The 25,780-nt window shown below is 52.3% G+C and overlaps 1 protein-coding gene across 4 annotated transcripts in view; it reads right to left on the bottom strand.

Annotated features, from left to right (window-relative positions):
- Positions 1-25,780, bottom strand: part of RAB11FIP3 (RAB11 family interacting protein 3) — a 77,633-nt gene that overhangs the window by 36,126 nt on the left and 15,727 nt on the right. For 2 of the 4 annotated variants that reach the window (XM_050317661.1, XM_050317662.1), the window contains exons 2-3: positions 19,514-19,607; positions 1,973-2,064 (exon numbers count right to left, since the gene is read on the bottom strand). In XM_050317661.1, the coding sequence (XP_050173618.1) occupies positions 1,973-2,064; positions 19,514-19,607 (186 nt within the window). Of the gene's footprint in view, positions 1-1,972; positions 2,065-2,171; positions 2,415-13,863; positions 13,945-19,513; positions 19,608-25,780 lie in introns of those variants that run through there. The other 2 variants (XM_050317663.1, XM_050317664.1) reach the window with 2 other exon arrangements.

Here is a 25,780-nt window from a genome sequence, read left to right as displayed (position 1 = left end):
CAGGACGTGCAGGATAAAATGCACGTTGGGAGCTCACGGCTCAGCTGAAGGAGAACAAAAAACCCCTCCGAGACCCCGATTTATTTTTACACTCCCTGGGCCGAGCGGGTATTTCTCGATCATGTTCTCGTTGAGCCTCTCCGAAATCCTGGCAGGCTGGAAATGATCCTGAATCACGTCTCCAAGACAACAAGGAGAATTCTTCCCCGGCATAATAAACGTAGGAACCAGCAGAGCTGCTCTTTAGATGAGCACCCTGAATTTAGGATAAGAATCCATTTAGGTATTTCGGAAAAGGAAGAGTTCAGGACTCATCGCCTTTTTCCTTTGGGTCACCTTGTCGTTCCAAGGAAGCAGCAGAAGGATTTCATCCCAGCGGGGCACACGCCTGGCTTGTTGGTATTCTTGCCCAGAATAGCTTGCAGCACTGACAGAGCTCATCTGTGTTAAATCAGCCCTTAGAAAATATCCCTGCTCGGAATCTCGGGGAAGATGGTCCCTTGACACGGGTCTGAGAGCAAAGAGTGAAAGCCTTTGCCTGTCACAGCCCCCACACCGCTCAGTCCAGCGTTAAAAAGCACATTTGTGACCTTGTACCACATAAAGAAAATGGAAACCCCTCTCTCTGCCTGCCTTCCTGGCCCACTTCTCCCCAGCCATTACTGGGTTTTGTAACTATCTTTCAAAAAGGGAAAATAATCTAATATTCAACATTGCCCAGAGAAGCTGTGGCTGCCCCTGGATCCCTGAAAGTGTCCAAGGCCAAACAGGATGGGGCTTGGAGCAACCTGGGCTGGTGGAAGGTGTCCCTACCCAAGGCTGGATGAGCATTAAGTTCCAACCCAAACCATTCCATGATTCTATAACCAGCTGCACAACGTCCAGTTTATCATCAGGAAACTCTAAAGAAAAACTTGAGCCTTTTATCTAGAAATAATAAGGCCAAAATGATGTATTACAGACTACCAAAGCAAAGATATATAGAGAGATATATAGAGAGAAATAGAAAAATAGATACATTTGCATGCAAATACAGAGGAGCTTGGGAGTCCCTTTGCCAGAAACAACTTGTGTGATAAAAATCACATTAAATCATGGAATATCCAGAGTGGGAAGGGATCCACAAGGATCACTGAAGTCCAGTTCCTGCTCCTGAACAGGACAGCCCCAAATGCATCCAGGCTACCAAGACACAAGAGTCACAAATCTGAAGAGGGAAGTTTGGAAAAGTAAAAACAGAGGGAGGGATTCAGTTCCCACATGGGACAGGGAGCCAGCTGGCCCTTTGCTCCAAAGGCACCTGCAACACCTTCTGCTCCAGGCTGGAAGGCATGCAGTGGTTATGGGGGAAGCCCACCAAGCCAAGGCCCAGAGCCCACAGACAACAGGTCTGTCCTTTCCAGTGGGGAACAGCAGGCACAGGACATCAGTGCAACGTGCTCCTGCACTAAACAACCCAGGAGGGAACCAAGGGATGGGGGGTTACCCTTAACCAAAGGAAAACCTATCAGAGGAGCCTCCTTGACCAAGCCTGAGAACAGAGAGAAAATCTAGATTGTTGTCCCCTGCTCTGCCTTTTACTGGTCAAACAGCACTGAGTGCCAACGCCCCACGGCCCTGACACCTCTGGCTGCTACATCTCGAAACCAAGCTCAGAAACTCCAGCAGAAGACAAGCCCAACAGCAGCAGGTCTCCTTCCTGTGTCACCAGTGTTTCACTGCAGAAAGGAGCTCCCTTCTCATCCAGGGCTCTCTCTAAGCTTGAGGTTTTTGGCTTCAACACCAATTTTAACTTAAACAGCACCAAGTGCCTGGTGCAAATTCTCTGGGCCAGTCACCCACAGGTGAAAGGATTTGTCTTTACGTGTTAAGCATCCCTGTGCCCTGTCACAGCAAACCCCCCTCTCCACAGCAAACCCTCCGTGCCCCAGTGCCACCCCGACCCCGCAGGAGCAGCAGAGCTCGTACTTGCCTCAAACGTGACAAAGTCATCAAACTCATCAGGACAGGTCGGGGTTTCCTCCTCGGGGGTATATCCCATATCATACAGCTGGCTGTCGGGATCTGCAGAGGGAAAGAAGCACAGAGTCGGAATCACCAAGAGGAAATCTGCACCCTCGAGCCAAGGATGGCTTTGGGAGGCACGAGAGCAGCGGGACAGGAATTTCCACCTGCATGCAGCGGTGCCTTCAGCCTTCAGTAAGGACCTCTGCTTCCAGGCATTCCACCACCACCTCGGGTGGAAGGCCACGCGTTTGGCTTCTCCCTGGAGTAAGTCCTAGGAGGCCCCTTGCTGCTCCCAAGAGGCCAGCACCTGGATTCATCCCTACCCATCCATGCTCTCCCTTCCTTTCCCTGCCTTCTCCCCTATCTCCGTTTCCTGCATCCTCTTATTCTTCTCCCAGAAGGCTCTAATCCTGCTGTGGGCAGGGAACGCATGAGATGTATGTGTGACAGCCAAGTACCATGGGAACGGCGGGGAGAGCAGGCGGCTCCGGAGCCTTCCCCAGCTCCTCCCGTGGCCACACACACCAGGAGCATCCGCACAGGCCGACGGCGAAACAGGAGGTGTTCAGGGAGATATCTTTAAAATATATTCCTCCTCCCACGCCCCCAAGCAGCATCTGCAGCAGAGCATCCGAGAGCCCTTGCAGCCAGGAAGGGAGCGTGAATTCCCCGCGCTCCCTCAAGCAACAGCTAATGCCCCATCCGGCACACGACCTAGATCCTGGGCTGCAAACACCGAATCAGGCTCAGATGCTGCAGTCCCAAAATAAATAGCAGGCTCAAACCCACACGCCTCGGAGCTGTGATGGTTGCAGCAGGAGGTTTGTCTGCTTGTCGATACACTCGGCTGGGCACGGGGAGTGTTCTGTCAGCGTTCCCTGGGAAGGTCGGCACACGGACGGATTTGGGGAGGGAAAGGGGGCTGCTTTCTGCATCCTTCAGCCTGGTGACTTCCTAGCAGGATGGCAGCCCAGCCAAGGCAAACAGCTCCCAGCTCGAGGTCACACAAAGCACACGACACTGCAGCTGCCCCCAGGACTATGCCAGCCTCCCCCGGGGGGATATTCCCTACAGGGGCACAGACAGAGCTCCTGCTTCAAATCCACCTCCTGGTACATTTTTCATTAAGGAATCATAGCAGTCATTTCATATATCTAATACAAAGTCAAGGGATCAGGAGTTATTCGATGTGCTGGGGGGGTTCACCTGGAGAGCAGAAGGCTTTGAGGAGACCTGAGAGCCCCTTCCAGGGCCTAAAGGGGCTCCAGGAGAGCTGGAGAGGGACTGGGGACAAGGGATGGAGGGACAGGACAAGGGACAATGGCTTCCCATTGCAGGAGGGCAGGGTTAGATGGGATATTGGGAAGAAATTGTTTCCTGTGAGGGTGGGCAGGCCCTGGCACAGGTTGCCCAGAGAAGCTGTGGCTGCCCCTGGATCCCTGGAAGTGTCCAAGGCCAGGTTGGATGGGGCTTGGAGCAACCTGGGCTGGTGGAAGGTGTCCCTGCCCATGGCAGGGGGTGGAATGGGATGGTCTTTAAGGTCCCCCCACAAGCCACCCTGTGCTGGGATTCTCTGATTAGGGCACAGGACAGAGTAAGAAGTCAGGCCCAAAGCAACAGCCCTCCCACCCAAACACCCCAAACACCATCCCTGGGGCCTCTCTCAGCTGAACATTAAATGCAGAGTCAGTGACCCAGGAGATACTGGAGCCACCAACCCAGAAGGTTCCATGGGGGTGGGAGAAGCTGAAAAGTGCACCAAGAAATGAGCCCCCTCCCGAGCTGGGTCTGGGGCTCCCAGGGGGAGGCCATGGATCAGCTGCAGGAATAAACCACACTGCTTTTCCAGCAGCCAGCACCCAGTGCTGTGCTCCACAGCAAGTGCAGGGTCAGGCCTGCAGCAGATGGAAGGTGCCCTTGATCACCATTTATGACACCAATATCTGCTGCTCTCCCACTGCTGGCACCATGGAATTGCTGCTGCTCCGAGCTCTGTTTCCAGCTGCTGGGGCTCCTGCTCCCCTCAACCAGAGCAAGGCCATGGGACACACATGGAAATGCTGCTGGCTGAGCACCCTGCTCAGGGCAAGGCCACCTCCTATCCTAACTAATGGTGTTAGCACTGAAGGATCTTGGACTTGATGATCCTGGAGGTCTTTTCCAGCCTTAATGATTCCATGATCTGAAGATGGTATTGTCTCTCTTCTCAAGTGTCCCCCTGTCCACACCTGCACAGCTCCACCATGAGTCTGAGCCTACAATCAGGACTTTTCCCATTAGTTATCCTGGGATTTGGGCCTCCCTGCTGGCACCAGGGAGGACCAAGGGGATGGGGACAGCGACCTGCTTGGTGCAAAGCTATGGGAGCACCTCGGTGGGTCGCACCAAGAGGAGCCTTTGCCCAAATCTGGGGGCAAAACCAAATGGTGCTCCTGAAAGGCAACCCAAGTCACACCACCCAGAGAGGACAGCCAGCCACATCTCCTGCCAACCACCACACACAGGCAGTGCCCACCTCCAGAGACGTGGCTGTGATGTGCAAAGGAGCATCCAAGGATCGGGATCAGCTCACTGGGATGCAGGCTGCAGGCACACTGCCCTGGTCCTGTGCCAGCCAGGGCTCTGCCCTGTGGCATGTCCCCCAGCAGGAGCTCTGGGGACAGCTCTGCTCCCCACAGCCCCCGGGCACGCCCTGGCACAGCCCAAATCCTTCATCTGCAGCACATCTGAGCCCACAGCGGGAGCCTGACCTCACACCTCTGCCAGGCATGGATGGGCAACCCAGCCAGCCTTCCCAGTGCCCACCCTGCCAGGCTACCTCCAGTGATCCTGGTGGCACCCCATGACAGCCCAGGGAACCACAGGGCACCCCAAAGGCACAGGCTGCTCCCTTCTGCTTATTCCCTATCATTTCTTTTCCTCCCCCTCTGAGCAGACACACAAACACTTCCTACTCCTCCAAAGACACAGATAGAGATATTTATTCCCCTCCTTCCTTCCAAAGGGGCTTGGAAAGGGAGGATTTTCAGTCAAGCAAAGGCTTCCCTTTGGAATCAGGGATATAAAACACGGGCAGAGCACACAAACAGCTCCTGCCATCACCTCCTTCCTGCCCAGCTCCTGCTTAAACTGAGGGATCCTGGAGCCTTCCCAGCCCTTTGTGGGAATGCAAAGGATGGGGATGAACATGAGCCTGGTTGCTCCATCTGCGTGCAGAGCACTCAACCCAAAGAGGGGGGGGGTCTCTGTGTGGGCTGGGCCTATTTTTACAGCAAATTCCACTGTAAAATCAAGAGAAGGCCATCTCAGAGGTCACTGCACCCTCGCTGGTGGCACGGCCAGCAGAAGCCATGCCCAGGAACCAGCACTCGGTGTTTCCACCTCCCCACGCTCCAGCACCACGTCAGAGAGCAAAGACAAACATCCCCACAAACAAAAGGTTGACTTTTCTGCTGGATTCGTTCCCTCCCCCTCCCAAAAAGCCATATGGTGCTTTGTGTATAGGGAGAGTTGCCATGGAGAGCCTGCCTGCGAGTCTGCCAGCACAATAGGCTGCATTAAGCTTTCAAATTCCTGGCCAGAAGAGCCAAAAAGTTCCTGGAGCCAAAAAATCTGAGACCTTCGGTGCTCAAGTGGCACTTCCCATGTGAAGAGCACTGTCCCCAGGTGCATGTGGTGACAGCTGGAGGGTCTCACTGTTGTTTTCTCCCCCTCACTGCACTAAGAGAGCAGGGGAGGGCTGTGGACCACCAGCAGCAGCATTGCCCAGCCTCTCACGGCACAGGATGAGCTCAAATCCTCACGTTCCCTCTGCTCTGCCCCTTGGACATCAAAGCCAAATCCCGGCTGACATTCTGCTCCTCTTCACATTCCCTTCTCCATGCCCCTCACAACACAAAGCATCCTCCCCTCACGCTCATCCTTGATTTACACTGAGGTTGGAAAAGTCCTCAAAGATCAAGTCCAACCATTTCCACAGCACTGCCAAGGCCACCACCAGCCCATGTCCCCAAGTGCCACTTCCACAGGGCTTTTAAATCCCTCCAGGGATGGGGACTCCACCTCTGCCCTGGGCAGCTGGGCCAGGGCCTGACCACCCTTTCCATGAAGAAATTTCCCCAGTATCAACCTAAACCTTCCCTGGCACAACTTGAGGCTGTTTCCTCTTGTCCTGTCCCTTGTTCCCTGGGAGCAGAGCCCGACCCCCATCTGGGGGACCTTCTCACTCTCTTCAGCTCCCTGGCAGGAGCCAGGTGGAGGTCAAGCTCTGTTCCCAGGGAGCAAGGGACAGGACATGGGGAAAGGGCCTCAAGTTGTGCCAGGGAAGGTTTAGGGTTAAACTAAGGTTGGATACTGGGAAAATTTCTTCCCTGAAAGCGTTGTCCAGCCCTGGCACAGCTGCCCAGGTGGAGTCCCCATCCCTGCAGGGATTTAAAAGCCATGTGGATGTGGCCCTTGGGGACATGATTTAGTGTTGGCCTTGGCAGTGCTGGGGGAAAGGTTGGACTTGATCTTAGAGGGCTTTTCCAATCTTAATGATTCCACGATTCTGTGATTCCATGATCTCCATCTGAACCCATCTGCCATTGCTGGACCATTGCCTCTCAACTCTTACATCTCTGCAAGCCAAAGGCAACCTCTGCCCTGTATCCACAGAGCCTCCAGAGCCCGTGGCCAGCTCTGAGGAGCAGCAGTGCCCACAGCAGGGACACATCCAGCCTCATGGACATCTCTCCAGGATGTTTGGCACACACACAGCTGGAGAGCAACAGGACAGGTCCTGGGCTGTCTGTGGGGCTGGATGAGTGCTAAGCTCTGGCAGCGACCAGAGAGACCTCTTCGATGTCCTGCTGTGCTCCAGAGGGCTCAGGGGTGCTGGAGTCACCTGTGCTCTCCAAGAAACCCTCAGGAACAGCAGCCCTGGGAGACAACAGGCACCCGAAAGAACAGATTGTAAAAATCTGCTTTCAGAAGGCAGGATTGCAGTGAAAAGGCACCTTGAGTGAAGAGCTGTGGGGACAGTAGTGACACACGGGTCAGACAGAGCCAGTTTTATCAGCTTCATATAGGAATGACCTAGAAAAACAGCCTTTCAGGAGAATTTAAGTCATCTGCCAACACACGTTGTACACGCTGCTGAGAGCCCCAGAGCCACAAACTCCAGTGATTCCAACAGGATGGGTGAGGTGAGCTAACAGACCTGAGCTACTCAGTGTGGGAACAAGGCTTGGCACCTGCTTGGAGGGCACGAAATAAACCAGACCCCAAACCAGGCACAGCAAAGTCACGGTGGGCTTAAGGGAGGGCAGCTGATACAAACTGAGCTCCCTTACTGGGAATGCTGCAGGAAAGCAAGGGGGTAAAAGACTCAAGCCCAGTATTTAAACCTTACAGGAATTTTGGGGGATGTTGTATCCAGAGCAGAGACACAGGGGAAGCCACTGTCCTGTATTCCCAGAGGCCGCTCGGGATCTTGAGCTTTCACCGAAGCTCACGGTGTTACCCCTGTGGGATAAAGGCAGCCCCACTCCACTCATCCACCCTTTTCCTTCCCCACAGTGACCCAGGGATACTTCCAGAACCTGATGCTCACACAAAGGAGCTGGAAAGAGCAGCTTTCCGCCCTCTGCTTTTCCCGTAGCTCAACCTGCCCCAGGGATGGGCACACGGACCAGGAGCACCTCCTGAAAACCATCACTTTCCAACTCCAAACAGCACAAGGGGCTGAGCGAGCAGCAGCCCAGGCTCCCGAGGAGGCAGTGGCAGAATTAAGGTTGCTTACACAACCCTCAGCACAGCCCCCTCGGCTAATGCGCCTCAGCAGTCCCTCGTTCCCTGAATATCACTGCTCGTGGATTGGGACTTATCACACATTCCTTTTGATCCCCCTCCTACAGCACAGGCCCTCGAGCCTCGTTCAGACACACCATCTGAAGGCAGCGTGGAAAGAATTAACTTGGTGGTATCCAAGCACTTTGGGAGCATAAATCCAGCTGCCTCCACCTCATCTCGGGGACCAGCTGGGCATTGCTGTCCCCGCTGTGGCAACAGATCCGGGACAGGAACCCATCACCAACACATGGAAGTTGGGGCTGACCAACATATGGGTCCTCCTTTTTAATTCTCAGCAAGCTGAGTGGCCTTTCCAGTGTGTGGTGGCCACCCAGACCAGCTCAAATTCCTCCACACTTGTGTGAGCCGGGAGCAAAGGCTCAGTGCTGGCGGTGTGGGAGACAAGGAGCGGGTTGTGGCCACCAGCAAGCGGCTCAGAGCCACTCTGTGATGCACCAGCACAAAGGGCCAAGTGACTGAGCCTCCAAAATAGCACAAGCTGCTGGTGAGGAGACCTCCTGATGTCCTCCAGCTCCTTCACTCTAGCTTCTACCTCCAAAACTCCATGCTTCTGGAAACAAAGCTGGATTTTGCAGCCAACAGCTTTATCACGGAATCATTACGGTTGGAAAAGCCCTCTAAGCTCATCAAATCCAACCATTATCCCAGCACTGCCAAGGCCACTGCTAAACCATGTCCCTAAATTCCCTGTTCTGGGAAGAGACTGAGGCAGGACTTCCCGAAAGAGCTTATGGGACTATGGAAACAGCAGAACGTTCAAACTCAGCTTCCCAGAGCACACTCAGAGCAGACACAACCTTTGGGACATCCAGCAGCCCCTCTCTTGTCGGGGGTCTGAGTACCCTGGAATACTCTCCAAGATGCCCCACACCCAGCCTGCCTCATGCAGGAGCTCACAGAAGACAAGTGGCACCTTCTGGGTTAGATGGTCCCACAAGCAAACAAAATTAAAGAGAATCCTAGCTCAGGAGCTCAAGTGGACCAGAGATTTTGAAATCCCAGATAACACCAGGCAGTTTCTCAGCCCGCTGAGATCACTCCCATCAGCTGGGAACGGCTGCATGGCACCACCCCACCACAAAGCCTTCCAGCTCCAGCTCGAAGCTCCCACATGCAGGAATCAGGACAACACTTAAAACCAGTTCAATCCTATCCAGCTCAGAGCTCTGTGCCTGAGAAATGCTCTCCATGTCCTCTCCTTCACTCATGGCTAAATATTCTCAGAGCAATCCCCGTGGATCCAGGCACAGCTCCCAGACCCACACTCTGGATATGGGTGTTAAAAGAAGCCGTTCAACACCTACAGCGCTTGCAAATCAACACACAGGCATCAGGATTTGTCATTCAGGTCTTCCTTGCCATTTCTGCCCCCCAGCTAGCCACAGCCACAGTTAATGCAGAGCTCTTTCCAAAGCCATCACCGAGCCCTGGAAGCAGTTTGGATCAGAACCACCCACCTGGTGAGGTGGAGGCTGGGCAGTGAGTGTCCACACACCACCTCCAGCCAAGGCTCTGACCTCAACAGGTAAAGCTGCAAAATCAGTAACAGAGACTAAACACAGTTATTTATAAAACCTCTGATCTCAGGCTTGCCTGCCAGGTCCTCACCAGGACCCCGCCTGAGTTTAGGGGAAATTGGGGAAAGAAAATATGAAAGAGAAGAGACATTAAAATACACCTGCAGGAAGAACCCTTCCCAATTTGGATTTCACAGTTCTGAGCCATCTCTTGGACATTATGATCCTGCTGCTCCAAAACGTCCTGTGCATTACAGGGAGCATTGAGCAGCCAGTTTGCCCTCCTGTTCTGGACACAGTAGAGCAGTTTGGATCCCTGTCCTCCAAAGCCCCTCCAAAGCTATGCAGATTAACAGGAAAATGCTCCCAAAGGCTCATGGTTGAACCCCCTTCCCTGTTTCTCCCCCTAACTCCCAACATTGCCAGAAAACCCCTTTGAAACAGAGTCAATCCATGCCCCATGTGGCACTGAAGGAGAGAGGAGCTGCAATTTTTAAAGTGCTTTTGCCCCAACTGGTTCTGTAAAAGCAACGGCCCAAAGGAAAACAAAGTCATGGAGGGGGGGAGTTTCCAATGAAACTGGGTTTTAATCCTTTTTGCAGCTGTTATTTGTGCCTGGCCACTCCCCTGCAGGTGGAAGGAAGACCAGGAGGAGTGAGACTCTTCAATCCAGAGTACGAGAGCCCTGAGAAGGGAACGGAAGGGCTGAGAGGTTACAAACAGAACTGTTAAGGTTGGAAAAAAACCTCTCAGAGCATCCAGTCCAAGCATGGAAACACAGTCCATGCCCTTGCCCAGGTCCTATGGCCTCAACAGGAGTGTTTTTACTAGAAGTTCTCACATAATCTCTGCTGAATTCTCTGTAACAATTAATTAATTACTAAAACTTCCTATTGCCTCATTAGCAGGAGTCCTACCCATCCCAAGGAGAAATAAGCTGTCCAGTGCTCAGAGCTTTACAGGAGCAGTCAGATGTATGAGCTTGGAAAAGATGATCATCAAGGAGAAAGACATCGAGGGACACATGAACCAGCCCAGGAGGGGACACAGCTCGGCACAGGCACAAGGGGATGGAGATGAAGTGAGCTGTGGTCAGCCAGAACCACCGGGGAATTGGGAAAATTGGGTTTTCCCAAAGTGGGGATGCCCACCGGAGCTGTCCTGCCTGCTGCTCACCCAGCCCAGCCCAGCGGCTCCACAACTAGGACTGATTTCCTGGGAAACCTTTATCACACACAGCCTCTCCCATCCAAGAGAAGGACCAGGAAACGCTCTGAAGAAATGAGCTTTCGCCACATCCATCTGTCAAGGTGTCACGGGGTACACTCACTACAGTCACCAGCCCCCAGGCTGTGACAGAGCCCAGAGGAGTCAGTCATGGGTGAGTCATTAACCCTTCCTTAATAACTCCAGATTGACTGGATTCCTAAGGAGAAGAGGGCTGACAGCTCTGCCTTCCCTGCTGCTGCAGGGGCAGGACATTGGGCTTTCCCTCACCTGAGCTGGGGCAGCCAACCCTCCTGATCCACCAGGTGTTCCTGGTGAGGAGGCAGGAGACATTCCCACCTTCCTGAGCTGAGCATTAACAATCCCTCCCTCCAGAGCTAACATCCAAACCTGAGAAATCAAAACAGGCAGAGCCGAAACCACCCCCCCCACGCCCATCTGGAGCCACCAGCCCAGCCCAGCCTCCTCCCACGCACTCCCCAAACCGCAGGCGAGCCCAGCTCCCAAAAGTATTCACAGCAACAGATGTGGAAGAAAACAGCTCCCTCCCGGCTCAGAAAGTGAAACCTGTGATGGAGAAACACTGAGGCAGCAGATGGATGATGAGAAACGTTTATTATTTAACAGCAGTTGCCTTTGTTTTCTCTTTAGTCATCATATCCATACAAGAGTGTGCTAAGAACTGCTCCCGGGCTCCAATAAAACACTCCTCCTTATTTTCACAGTGACCATTTTCCCAGGAAAACAGGTAGTCCCAGCAGTGGGTTTTCTGCCCCTTTCCCAGAAAAATTCGCTTTCTTTTGGCCATCTAACTTAAGCCTTTCGTTTGCAATTTAAACTCACCCCAGCTTGCCTCTATCAGGATTAAGTTACGATCTGAGGCTCTAAAAGCCACAGGATTCCTTTGTTTCGGGACACATGGAAGTCCCTCTGCTCTGTCACTTGCTGTGATTTCCAGGAGATGTGGCCACACAGCAAAGCTTTCCCTCCCAGTGGAATGGTGAACCAACAGTGATGCTCTGGGGCTTTGGCCCCACGTTTAACCCCAGAGAGGCAGCTCTGCAGTGTTATGAACCGGGATTTCCCGGGACTGAGGACGGATTTTGGACCTGTTACGCTCCGTGACAGTGACATGGACACCGCAGGATTTTTTGGCGTGTGCTCCAGAACATTCACAGAGCAGGAATTCTCCAAAGGGGAGGGATTCCCACGCCAATCTCCCAGTCCCTGGCCCCCTGGGGCTGCCGAGCCTTCACAGCACGTCTGAGTAATTCCTTGCTGTTCTCATCCCAGAGCTGCAGCCCACGGACACACAGCTCTTCCACCACTTCTGCGCCTCTCCCAAAAGTAGGTCAATGCAGTGTGTCATCTGCCAGGCTGTTTTTGGGAAGGCAACGCTCCCTCCCAGCCATGGCACACGTGGAGCAGGGCAGCCTCCCCCCGTGGAACCCTTCACCCAGCTGCCCAGGTCAGAAACTCAATAAAAACAAGCGCTGATGTCAATTAAAAGAGAAATAATGCAAACTAAAAGAATGCTACAGCGAGCCAGAAGTGCCCCCCCCCATTAGCATCCCAGTGCTTTCCCCAGCATATTATTATTAAATAAAGCCTATTAATGGCAGGATTTGATGATCTTAAAGGTCTTTTCCAATCTAAACAATTCTATGTCTACATTATAGCAGAAACAGTGACTTAAAAGAGCTGGAGGGTGATGTGAGCTGTGGGTCTGCAGGTCTCACTGCTGAGGAGCAGCTCCACACTCCCAGCAATTGCTCCCGCTTCCAAAGGGAATAAAAGTTATCCTTGCTCATCCAAACCTCCCTGCTCCCACTGCCATGGGGAAGAGGCCTGTAGAAAGGATTCACCTGGATGATCCTGGCAGCTGAAAGGCTGCAGAGAAAGTTTTACACACACTGTGCAGCATTTTGAGGCTCCTGGGAGCAGAAGAGGGACTTTTCTTCTCCAAGGACACAGCGTGATGTGGGCTGGAGGAAGGGAACAACCACCCCTGTGTCCCCTGCCCTGGGGCTGCCTCCTGTGCCCTTCCCTCACCTGGAACAGCCTCCAGTTGGTCTGGATTCACACCTGCTTAGTTCTCCTTCTGTTTGCCCCTTCATGCAGAGGACCTTCATCCCACCCTCACCCCCTCATGCCCTGAGACCAGGCCCTCACAGGAGTGTCCCAGATGTGCCTCTCCTGTTAGGAGAGGGATGGAGAGAGACCTGAGGCCATTCTGACCAGAGGACATCCCCAAAGCAGCTCGTCTCCATCACACACTGGTGTCTGCAGTCCTAACTCCCCATGTCCTGTGAGCTGGGAGAGATACAGAGACTCAATAGAACCACAGAATCACAGAACCAGTTAGGTTGGAAAAGACCTCCAAGCTCACTGAGTCCACCCTGTGCCCAATCCCCACCTTGTCCCCCAGCCCAGAGCACTGAGTGCCACATCCAGCAATTCCTTGGACACCTCCAGGGATGGGGACTCCACCACTGCCCTGGGCAGCCTCTTCCAATGCCTGACCACCCTTTCCAGGAAGAAATTCCTGCTGATGTCCAACCCCAACCTCCCCTGGCACAACTTGAGGCTGTTTCCTCTCGTCCTGTCCCTTGTTCCCTGGGAGCAGAGCCTGGATCCACCCTCCTGCCAGGGAGCTGGACAGAGTGAGAAGGTCTCCCCTGAGCCTCCTTTTCTCCAGGCTAAACAACCCTCACACATTTTCATGGACAGGCCCAGTGGTTTCCAACACAAGCCTTTAAGTGCCACTATTTCAAGGCAAAAAACCCCCAAATTTAGTACATCCAAGTAAGGTTTGGCTGCTCCTGCCCCTGGCAGAAGAGGGCACAGACAAGCACGTGGACCCCAAACTTGACAAGCACATTCATGGTTCTATGAGCAACCCTGCACCACAGGGATGAGCAGAATTCTGATCTACAAAGAACAGCGGGGGATTATGGTTTTTTTGGGTTTTTTTTTCAATTATACATATAAATTTTAAAGCTACACTTCAATCCCCCCTTTCAGGAGCAGAATTAATGCTCATCGTTATAAACTCCTTATCCCGACCTGCAGGATGTACAGCACATACATATGGATCTGCCAGAGCACATCAAGATGCAAGGTAAAATAGAAAAAAAAAAAGAAGACATAATCAGAGCAATTTGGGTTTTATTCTTGCTCATGAATCAATCCTGATTTCCCATTCACGGCAGCCCCGCTCCCTGCACACCAGCTGAACACAAAGAGGCACCCGTCCTACCTTCAGCCATGAAACGAGCTGTGTCCCTGAGCAGCAATGCTTTAGCCAGGGTTAGGAACAGGCAGGAGCAGCAGGAAGGTCTTCACTGCAGCACTGCTGCATGAATACAGGGATCAGCAGATCTGATGGGAACGTAGGAAGTGCTCAAACCGGTGCCAGATACTCACCGAGTTTAGTCAAACGTGCACACGAGCTCTGCTTCCATCTGCTAAGCCTCGGGGAAGGCTTTCCTTTTAAAAAGCAAACGCCTGGAATATTAAAACTGGGCCTGGACACCCCCACTGAGAGACTGTGCTCAGGTGTCAGCATTAGCCTGTTGCAAATACAACCATAATTCTGGCATCAGAGAGGAACAGAGACCACTGAGGATGCAGAAAACCAGCCCCAGAAATAATCACGGGATTGGGACTGGGTAAGGGAACGCAAGCTTTGGCTTTTGGAATTATCCCTGGGCAAGGGAAGCTTTCCTTTGGCGTAGCAAAAGCCATCTGCAATGCAGATTCTACAGAAGGGGGGAAGAAACCTCACACAGAGCAAACAGTGGGTTATGTTACCAGATATCCAACACCTGGAAACACTCCGTGGAGCCAGCACGGATCCATGTCCCCAGGGCAGGAGCCAGCCTGGCTGTCCCCAGGTTAAACCAAGCCACCAAGTGCTGTCCAGGAGCTCATCCAGGCCCTGTGGGCTCGGAGGTGGCACCTGAGCACCGCCAGTTCCAGAGGTGTCTCCGAGGTGCCGGATCAGCGAGCGAGCAGCAGCCACTGGGAGCAGGGAATGCCACTGCAGAGCACATGGGACAGCACAGGGATAACTCCTCGGATCTCAGCTGATGGGCAGCTCCCTCTCTTGGCTCTCAACCTTTAAGATACAACACTGACATCCTTCAGAGAGGGGCTGGGTTATGTGCTTTTCTTTCAGGAAATTCCCAAACTGACACTCAGCTTACCCAGAGATCACCAGCCATTCTGGGACACGGAATGTCAGCTGCAGGCACCAACATTGCTGGAGCTGGTAGCAATGTGAGCTCCAGGTGGGATGAGTCCCTGTGGGGCAGCAGCACTCCCGGAGTGCTGCTGCCCCACAGGGACTCATCCCACCTGGAGCTCACATTGCTGCCAGTTCCCATCAGGAACACCACAGAGCTCCAGCACAGGTTCCGGGCAGCGGGCACAGCCCCAACCCCCTGAGCCCTTCATTTGCTATCCAGCACCTGCCCCCACTGCCCCAGCTTCCCAGCTCCAGGCTTTTCCCTTCAGCCAGCCATCTGCAAGCCCAGCAAATGCCTTTTAGGGAGCTGAGCATGCTCCTCCTGCTAAAAGCCCCTTACTCAACCCCGCAGGGATCTCCCCTGGGCACAGGCTCGTTCCTTTGGCACAGTGGCTGATTCCTGATCCAGCTCCCCCAAAACTGGCACTGCCAGAGGGCCCCCCAAGCTTTGCCCCCCAGCTTGCTCCTGCCAGAGGTCTGTTGTCCCTGCAAACAGGAACTCTGTTATAGCTTCCAGATTTGAGTGTTGGCTCTGGAGCTGGATTTTCCATCTTCCCAAATCCAAAGAGCTTTTAGTTGAAGCATTTGAAAAGAAAAAAAAAAAAAAGATGTGACTATTTCCATCCTCAGGCCCTCCCCTGAGCTCATGGGCACATCCAGTCCTCAGTGGATGCACTGTCTGCTCTCAGTGCACAGGGGCCCCTTTGTTCAGGGATCAGAAGCCAAGGATGGGTGAGGCTGGGAGCTTCAGGAATGCACCTTCCCCCTCCTGGCACGCTGGTCTCTTCAACTGACTGCCACCAACAGCACTTCCCCATGTGCAGGGGGTACACCTCCCAGAGCCCACTCCCAGTGGGTTTTTCTCTGGAAGACAGATGTTACAGATGTTTCAGCTCAGAGCATGTGTGTGAATGACACAACTTATTCATCACTCTCCTGGAGCTGCAGTGAGAGCAGAGGAGATGTTCAGGATGTCCTACTGAATGGTGAGAGGCAGCTGTGGAAAAAACAGGTGTCTGAAGCTTAAAAAGGTTTTAAATACCCTGGCAAGGAAAGGAATCTGCTCGTGAGCACAGCCCTTGCTGTGTGTTTGCCTCCAGCTGTGCCTGTTACAGCCCATCCCTCCTGTTTGCCACTGAATCCCCCTCTGTTCCTGCATCCAACTCGTGATGACCAGAGCTGCTCTTTGGTCCAGAACCTTGGCTTCAACTTACAGACACCCCCTCAGTCCCCCAGGTCAGCTCCTTGCTCTACAAACAGGCACCTTACTCCGGGTCTGAGTTTTCCAGGTGGCTGGAATACAATCCCTCATAGCTGTTTCTCCCCGAGGAGACCCCTGTGAGCTGGAGCTCCTGAACATGGCAACTCCAGCAGTCACACTGGCTCCCTCCCTGCTTCCCTTCCCTGCACACTGGGAGGAGGTCCCATTGGATCTCCCTGATTGTAGCCAGATGCACCAGGTCTTCCTCTGGTTGTGGATTCCCCAGACATCAAACATCTTATCTGCCCTTGTAAACCATGTTCTAGAACATACTCTCCTTCATTACTGCCTCCACTACATTAGCAGTTTCTCAAGTTTTACACTGCAAGGCTGTAAAATGCCACTTTTCAGAGTTATTTCTCAAGCTGCCAGTGTTTGATCCCCAGTTCCCCCCTCTGCTTTGCTGCTCACACATTGCACGGCTGGCCAGCCATCCAACCATCCCCACAAACTTTAAAAGCAGGCAAACCCCAGGTTTCATGGAGCAGGGGAGGGCAAGGGAGCCCCAGCAGCCACACACCCCCAACGAGCACGAAGGGCTGGGACACAGCTGGCTGTGAGGAGCTGAACCTGTCCCTGTCCCAGCAGCTTCTCTGTCCCCATGGTCCCTTCTCGGGGCTGGACCTAAAAACTGAGCCCAGGGGCCCCAGAGCCACAGGCTCACCACGTCCCACAGCAGGGACACCCCCTGGAAGCACTCCAGTGGCCATCACACCAGCACACACTGCAGGCACAAATACCTATGTGAGGACCACGTTTTCCCACTCAGTCTTCACTCTGGGAAGAGCAGAAGGTAAGGCAGCCCCAGCTGGCTAAAAACTCTCATTCAAACCTCAAATCCAGCTTCTGCAGCAGGCAAGACACTTTGCTCTTCCCCCCTCATGGTCACAATTACCTGGCCAGACAGATTATAGCAGCAAAGAGAACAGAAATGGTTCATGGCAGTGGAGAGGTGACACTTTGAGGGGCTTTGTCTGAGTGGTGTTTACTCCACACTGAGGCAGAGACAAGTGCCAGGAGTCCTGGATCAGCATCTCAGCCAGTGGGACACGCCTCAAACAGCTGGCACAGGGATGGGACTGAGTTTAGCATCCTCCCTGGATGGAAAGGCCAACAGAACACGAGAGCAGGTGTGAGAAATGCAGCTGACAAAGCAAATTTGGCTGGTTTTGTAACTGCACCTTCAGTTTGCCAGGCTGGAATTGTGAGAGCTCAAGTCACATCACAGCTACTCTGCTGCAGGGAGTCTCCATGGGAGGGGGAGAGGGAGAGGAGAGTGGAGCATCTCCAGAAACAAACCCTTACCTGCATTAAGACAGACACTGAGAGCTGCAATCTGACATCAGCTCTCACTTCCATGACTGACCAAAGAATACAGAACACCAAGAAATCCTGCAGAAGTCTCTTTGGCTAAAAATAGAGCCAGCTAATTAACCAAACCTTGTTAAAAGGGACACCCAGCAGCAAGCACGACCTCTGCTTTCTTTACAAATGGATGATCAATATTGACTGTTCTCAACAGCAAATCCTTGAGATCACTCCAACGTGAGCAGCTGCTCAGCTGTGAACTCAAAGAACCTCCCTCCATACCCTGCCCTGGGGTTCTTTTATAACTATTTAATGTGTGATGCTTGAGAGCTCAGCCTTTCCTAACCACTGTAATAAATACATATCAATCTCTTTCAAATTTAATAAATAGAGACCTTAAAAGCTTGGTCTGGAGTTGCTTTTCCCCTTCAATTAATATAACACAATAGCAAAGCAATGAATTATTGAGGAGAAATACGAGCCTGAGCTTTCACAAACACGCTCGACTCCAATGGCAATTTATTACAAATTAATACTGGGCTGCATTTCCTCTGGTGGGAGCTGGGAATTGGTCAGGCTACACCAGCCATGGAAACTTGGGAGCTGCCATAAAACACCACAGTCCTGAGCACAAATAATAGTGGAATGGTTTGGGCTGGAAGGGACCTTAAAGCTCATCCTGTTCCACCTCCTGCCATGGGCAGGGACACAGAAATTTCAGAGAAGTATCATTTTAATTTCACAGAATATTCCAAATTGGAAGGGACAAACAAGGATCAGCGAGTCCAACTCTTAAATGAATGGTCCATAACAGGGATCAAACCCACAACGCTCTGACCAACTGAGCTCATCTCAGTTTTTAGCCCAGGTTGCTCCAAGTCCCGTCCAGCCTGGCCTTGGACACTTCCAGGGATGGGGCAGTCACAGCTCCTCTGCCCAACCTGTGCCAGGGCCTGCCCACCCTCACAAGAAATAAGTAAATAAGTAAGTAAGGTGGGGGTGGGATTGGGGAGGAGGAGGAGGGATGGACAACTGACAGAAAACAGAAGAAAACCCTGTTTTGAGGGGTTTCTACTCAAGAAACAGCACAGTTTTTGTAGGAATGATGGTTCCTTTCCCCTCTTTGCAGCTCGATGTGCTGGGCTGACAGCGTGGGGCGCGTTCACTGCTGCGTGAAGGCAAGGCTGAGGTTTCAGATAAGCATCTCTGCACAGCACTGACTATTGTGCAAGGATGTAATTCATATTTGCACATTCAAAATTACAGCTGCTCAGCAGGAAGCTTCCCACATTTCTCACACCCTGCCCTCAACAACACCGCCTGCCCCAAAATGACCCTCTAACACTCAGAGAGGAATCCCAAACTGAAAAAACAACGTCTTTTTCTGCAGCAAAGGAGTTCAAATGCCAACCAGCCAGAAAGGTATTTCACATTTCACCAAGCTATTGCTCTGGAAGCCCATCAGGAGCCATGGGGGGATTGGGACTGGCCTGTTTGAAGATCATCTGCCACTCAGTGAGTTCAAAGCTCTTGTTTAATGTGCTTCTTGCTAGAAACCATCTGAGCACATTGATCATCCAAACAGCTGGAGTGAAGGTAAATTCATTAATAAATTAGTAAATTCATGGTAAATTCCACTCTGGCAGGTGTAATGAGATGTGCAATGAGATGATCTTTCAGCTCCAACCATTCCATGATCAGTGCCCAGCATTTGGAAGGTGTTACACCCTACAGCAGACAGACACACAGACACCTCCACAGACACCTCAGCTCCTTGGTCAGAACAGCAAACCCCCCAAAAGACATAAGAGAGCAGACACCAAACCAGAAGGGATTTTCCCTCTATGTGTTTTGTTTTTTTTTCTTGGGGGGAAGGGACTTTCCTGATAAACAGGAAAACATGAACCCCCACCACAATTTCTGTACCACCTTTTTCAACTATTACTAAATGCCCCCAAACCCTCTCCCCCTTCCCCTCCACCAACACAGAGCCAGAAAACCAAACCCAGATGGTTTTCACCGAAGAGCTTGTGAGCTCAATTCACTCCTGTGGTGTTAATTTTGCACAGCAGCAAAAAAAAAAAACCTCACCTCCATTTTTGATAGCTCTGATCCCCCGATGGAAATCCTCGAAGCTGATGACTCCCAGGCCACTCGGATCCAGGTACTTTGTTAGGTCCTTTACCTGCAACCACAAAAGCAGTGTCACCTTTAGAATCCTTGGAGGAAACAGCATCTTCCACCACACCTTGTAACCAACTTCTTCCTCTTTACAGGAAAGATTTGATTAATGACAGTGAATTTCTTCAACTGACCCCAAACTGTGGCCGTTCTCCTCGAGGGGAACATAAGCAATCAATACAAAGGGGTTAATTATTACTTGGTTGGTGTTGAAACTATTGCTTAGCCTTGAAACATCAGTTTGGGCAGTGTTTCTTGCAACATATTGGTCCTGGGATCCTGGATCCTAGCAGGGATTTGTTTATTTTTATGGTTTTTTTAAAGAGGTCCTGTCTTAATTGGGAACTCAGTAATAGGCTGCCTGGCAGGAGGGCCCAATTAAGAGGATTCGGTGATAATGAACTGCTCCACGACACAAATTTAGGCCATATAATTGAAACATTTTCCCAATTAGACAATGCCTGAGGGGGAAGGAACCACGTCAGCTGGAGAGGGTTGGGATGGGGGTGCTGGAGCAGGCACACCCACAGCAAGGGGCACTGGTGAGACCTGGTGGGGACAGTCTGGGCTCTCCAAACAGAACAGGCAAAGGTTTGAGGGTAAAACCACAGGCATTCCTCACGGTCCCAAATATTCCAAAAGCATTCCTTTTGGTGCCCTTCCTTTTGGTTCCTTCCTCCTAAGCAAGCTGCCATGAGCAAAAAACTCTTTAACCACTGATGCTTCTCAAGCTCAGGCAAGCAGACCTCGATCCCTCACTTTAAGGGCTCTTGAGGCACCTTGAGCCACGTTCAGCTGAGAAATTCCAGCAGGAATCCAGGTATGAGAGGTGAGAGAAGGAATTGCACAATGCCCTCGCCCTGCCACACACATCTACTCCTCCTCCTCTGGAGCTGCTGCACAGGAGGGAGTCTCCAGGAGGGCTGCAGGGCTGGTTTGTGCAGCTCTCATGAGCACAACCTTTTGCCTCAGTTGGGTTTTGGTTTGTTCTTGGGGAAAGAGATGGTGAATCACCAAACCTCTCCTCCCATCTAAAAGGAGACTTCACCCTGAGAGCAGCCATGGTGCTCAGTGTGCCCTGCTCATCACACAGCAGCACAGTGGGGTGGGTTTGCTTTGGGTTTTGTTTTTTTAAACCCTGGTATGTGTTTCTACAGGAAAATCACATCCACACCACACTCAGAGCTGTTCATCCACGTGTCCACAGGGCTTTGAATGTTTTAGGAGCAGCAGGAGATGTCTCTGCTTTGGTCATCCCACCTCTCCACAGGAGCAGCGAGAATTCCACCATCATGGAAGAAACCACAGGGCAGAGACCATAAACCCACAGAATGATAAATATAACAAGTTGAAAGGGACCCACAAGGGTCAAAAGTCCAACTCCTGGCCCTGCACAGACACCCCAACAATCCCACCCTGTCCCTGAGAGCATTGTCCAAGCCCTCCCTGAGCTCTGGTAGCCTTGGGGCTGTGCCCACTGCCCTGGGGAGCCTGTTCAGTGCCAACCACCCTCTGGGGGAAGAACCTTTCCCTGAGATCCAACCTGAGCCTGCCCTGACACAGCTCCAGCCATTCCCTGGGGGCTGTCCCTGGACTCAAGACTGTGCCTCTGTGGGGCTGCCATGAGAGGAAATCCAAGCCCCTCATGGCTTGTCCACCTGCCAGCTGACTCCATCTCAGGTTGGACATCAGGAGGAATTTCTCCCTGGAAAGGATGGTCAGGCATTGGAAGGGGCTGCCCAGGGAGGTTTGGAGTGCCCAGCCCTGGAGGTGTCCAAGGAATGACTGGACCTGGCACTCAGTGCTCTGGGCTGGGGGACAGGGTGGGGATGGGGCACAGGGTTGGACTCGATCTCAGAGATCTCTTCCAACCTCACCTGTGACTCTGTGAATGGGAGAATACAAACACAAGCATCTCCTCCAGTTTTCTGGAGCACTTTTCTGGCAGGCAGATCACAGACCTGCTGAACTCGAAGGGCACACATCCCCTGGGGTGAGCCCCGTTAAACAAAGGTATTCCAGACCAATAAAAACAGCTCACAGGAATGTGTCAGTGCCACTTTAAAGCATCTGGCAGCTGCTTTGCTGTTCAAAAGCTGTCGCTTGGTTTGTTATCTGGGTAGGGAGATAACAGGAATGCAAGTGACATTTAATCAGACTTGATAAGCCTGTAAGGGATTATCATAATGCACACTAAATTATAGCTTCTGTGGTTTTCAGCTTCTCAGGACCACAGAAGGCTCCACAGCCTCCTGCCAGTGCCCCAGCAAGGCACCTCACCCCCAGTGGAGCTCGTGCAAGGGAGATGGGACAGCCAGGGAAGCACTCTGGTTACAGAAGAGCCACCTATACACCTGTGTATTTAAATTGGGCTGTGGGCAGGGGAAAACGAGGGGAAAAATGGTCATGAAAACTTCCCAACCTGGACATTGTGGATGTAAACAACAAAAGCCACACACACACTCAAGCCCATGGAAACGTGTCTGTGCTGATCCAAACCTGACTGTATTTGCTGTCCAGGCTTAAAATCACTGTTAACAACCAGTTGAGACACCACCCTCAGACTACTGTGAGTGGCTGCTGACACTCAGAAGAGTTCTCAACACAGAAAACAAGCACATCTGCAGTACCTGCCTGGTCCCCCCAGCCCCTGGAAGCTTTTTCTCACCCTCCCAGTACCCACAGTGATGGAGCTGGGGGTGCTGAGGGGACACCCCTGCCCAGACCCTTCACTGCCCATGAGCATCTGGACCTGCCCCACCACCTCTGGGACTGAGCTCCAGGATCTGGCTCCCTGCTCTGTACAGGTGTGTCTGCTTTCAGCTCTTCTGCACCTATTTTCTGCTTTGTCATCAACTGCCTCCCAGTTCTACCACTCAAAGTCATGGTGAGGTGCACAGAGAAACCCTTGGACCACACTCTGCTGCCTGAGGGGTCCTGCCTGCCCACTCTTCTCCTGCAAGGCAGCTGCTCCAGCTCCTTGGATATTGTAATCATGTTTCCTGCTCCCTTTCCAGTCCCCACCTCTCCTTTTGGAAGATAAAGGTGAGCACTGTACACGTTATTCAAGACATCAAGATGTTGCAGTCTTTCATTGATTAAAAGAAGCTGATAAAAAAGAGAGAGAGGGACTTTTGCCCAGGCCATGAAGGGACAGGACAGTGGGGAATGGCTTCCCACTGCCAGAGGGCAGGGTTCTGGATGGGATACTGGGGAGAAATTCTTCCCTGTGAGGGTGGGCAGGCCCTGGCACAGGTTGCCCAGAGAAGCTGTGGCTGCCCCAGCCCTGGAAGTGTCCAAGGCCAGGTTGGATGGGGCTTGGAGCAACCTGGGCTAATGGAAGGTGTCCCTGCCCATGGCAGGGGGTGGAATGAGATGAGCTTTAAAGTCCCTTCCAACCCAAACCATTCTGTGATCTTAAACAATGCCAAACACAGGTCCTTGAGACTCTGAGACCCCTCCCCAGGTCACTGCCTTGTCCACGGCCGAGCTGTCACAGCTCTGAGCTCCCACACCAGTGACAGCTCCAGCGTCTCACTCCTGGGTTGGAACTGCCAGTTTTCTCCATTTCTTCATTTTGATGTCTTAATTTTTGATGACTTAGGTTAAAACCACCACCTTATGAGGACAGCTGGGAGGAACACCAGCATTATGGCTCAAACTGCTTTAGATTAGCAAATCTGAACAGCTCTGAAGTCACAGATTTGTTTTTAGCTGAAGCCTAATCTGCAAGTGCAGAGCAGCCAAAATCACACTCCTATTAGCACAAGAACAAAAGTTAATTCTTTACCAAAATGCAACACTAAGCTCAACCCAGGCATATATGAGCCACGGTCCCAGGGAGGTTCCTGCTGTTGACCAGCAAGAAACACTCAAAATAAATAAAGAGCTTTCTTACTGTGTGTGTTTGTGGCTGGTTACAAACCCTTCTCGAAGAGCAGGCAGCTGAAACACAGAGCATTAGAGAGTCAAAGAGGATGAGGTGGTTTAAGTAGCCGACTTAAACCCTGGTGGAAACAGAGAGGTTTAAACGGCTTGAAGTGAGGCTGCCTGGGGCTGCACACAGACACGAGCCTGCTGAGGCACAACTGGCGGTGAGATGTGCCAAGGGGACCCTGTGCCAGGGACGAGGCACAGCCTGGACCAGGGGTGTTCTCCTGGTGAGGGACACGGAGCAGAGAGGTCACCTGGCAGCTCAACAACACAACAGGAGCTCCCACATCTCCTGTATCAGAGAGCCCTGCACACTCCAGGGCGTTTCCCTTTCCAAACCCCAACAATTTTGTTGCCAAAACCCCCATGTCCAACAACCCCTGGGAGCGTGTACAGCAGCACCAGACTGGAACGCCAGACTGGCCCTTGACAGCACAAAAAGAGGTTCCTTGCAGTGAAATCAGCTCCCTAAATGACCTCGAGCCCCGACAAAGCCGATGGTGACAACTCCAAATTAACACACAAAGGCTTGGCAGCCACACAGTGGAAGCCCCCCAGGGAGGTGAGGGATTCCCCAGCTGTGAGTGGCCCTGGTCAGCAGGCTGGAGGAAAAGGAAAAGGAAGCTCCAGGCCTTTCAATATTTATCCTTATGGAGGCTCCACGTCTCCACCACACAGCAGATGGATTCAGAAGCACAAAACATCCACTGTGCTTGTTTTAAGTGAGATCTCTGAAGGAAGTGAGGGCTGTGCTGGCCAGGCAACACCCTCCCTGTAACCCCTGGGCCTGCCAGCAGTTTTCCTTCATATTCTGGCAGAGATCAGGGCTGAACCAGCTCCCTAAAAGACATTCTTTCGAGGGGTGAATGAGGGTAGGAGATTTCTAGTGGCCACAGCAGGCAGGCAACCCCCAAGAAGAGCCAGTGGAGCTCAAACCCCACAGGTATCTCAGGGATTGGTGCTTCCAGCTCAGTCACAACCACATCTTGCCCTGGGCATAAGTCAGCTCCCAGTACTGCTTTAACCTACAAAGACTCTGGAAGCAAATCTGAAGGAGACAAAGAGGATCAATGAATACTGGCATATTCCTGATAAAGATCCCCATCTGCAAGCTGAGACCCCACTAAGAACTCTCGCACCTGCAGCCTCACATGTGAGCAAGGACAGATGCCTTAGCCTTGAAACTGCTCCCACCTTTCCCTGGAAAGGATTTGGCATCTGCTCTGTCTTTTGAGGAACAGGAAAAACACCAAGGTAGGTCATGGGAAAGGGGGTAAGGGTGAAGGTCTGGTCTGGTTAACAAACGACTTCCAAAAGGACCAACCACACAGATTGTGTGCAAGATGAACCCAGGGAGATGTCAGAGACCTAGAGAGCCCACAGAGCTGTCACAGAGGCACTGGGAGACCTGTCCAGGTGAGAAACAACCTGCTGGGCACTCACCCAGAGCCTGGCTGAGCTGCTGTTTGGCTGGGTGTGCTGTGGGCACTTAAATAACCAACAGGGACAGACCAGCCCAGTCAGGGAAAAATCCAGAAACCAGTAAGCCCAGCCTGGATTCTGACTGGGTGAGACAGCATGTTTATTGCTGGCTGGGCCTTCATTTTAGCCAAATCATCATCAGAACCGTTAATCACCAGAGAAGACCTTCAGCAAGGAACTTATTGCCATACTCTGACCTGATGGCAGCAGCCAGTGCTGGCTGGGGACTGCTGAGCAGCAAGAACCACATTCACATTTCACTTATTAAAATGTGTTTCTACAGAAAGGCAAAGCTTTGGCCTAGAAAGTGAGCACTGAGGCTCTCAAACCAGAGCTTTAAAGCAACTGCTCAGTGCCAGGGCAGGGACCCCACACTAGGCAGGCCTTCCAACAAGGTTGTGGTGGGCAAACAGGTTGTTCCACAGGTACATCCTGGCCAGCTCCAGTTCCTGGCCCCTCTGTCTGCACTTGGAAAGCTGGGCTGTGCACACAGGACCCCCTGACATGGCCATGCAGGTGGCCAGACAGGGACTATCCCCAAGCACAGCCCAACAGGAGCACTGCTCCTCCTTGGGGGGATGGAATGAGGACACCTTCGATCCCTGACACCTCCACAACCCCCTCCTACACACCCACACCAGCCCCTCACACTTCTTACCACCACTGCTTCCCAAGCTGTTTATTAATAGGGAATTTTTCTCTCCTGAATGGATACTGCAGGAGATGAGTAGGTTTAAGGACCTTACCCTTGTTTCTTGCCCT

The sequence above is a fragment of the Myiozetetes cayanensis genome, unplaced genomic scaffold (genome assembly GCF_022539395.1).
Source record: "Myiozetetes cayanensis isolate MyiCay16 unplaced genomic scaffold, myiCay2020 scf20-37, whole genome shotgun sequence".
Taxonomy (NCBI): Eukaryota; Metazoa; Chordata; class Aves; order Passeriformes; family Tyrannidae; genus Myiozetetes; species Myiozetetes cayanensis.
Note: the sequence above shows the minus strand (reverse complement) of the source record. Positions and strands in the feature narration are given on the sequence as shown.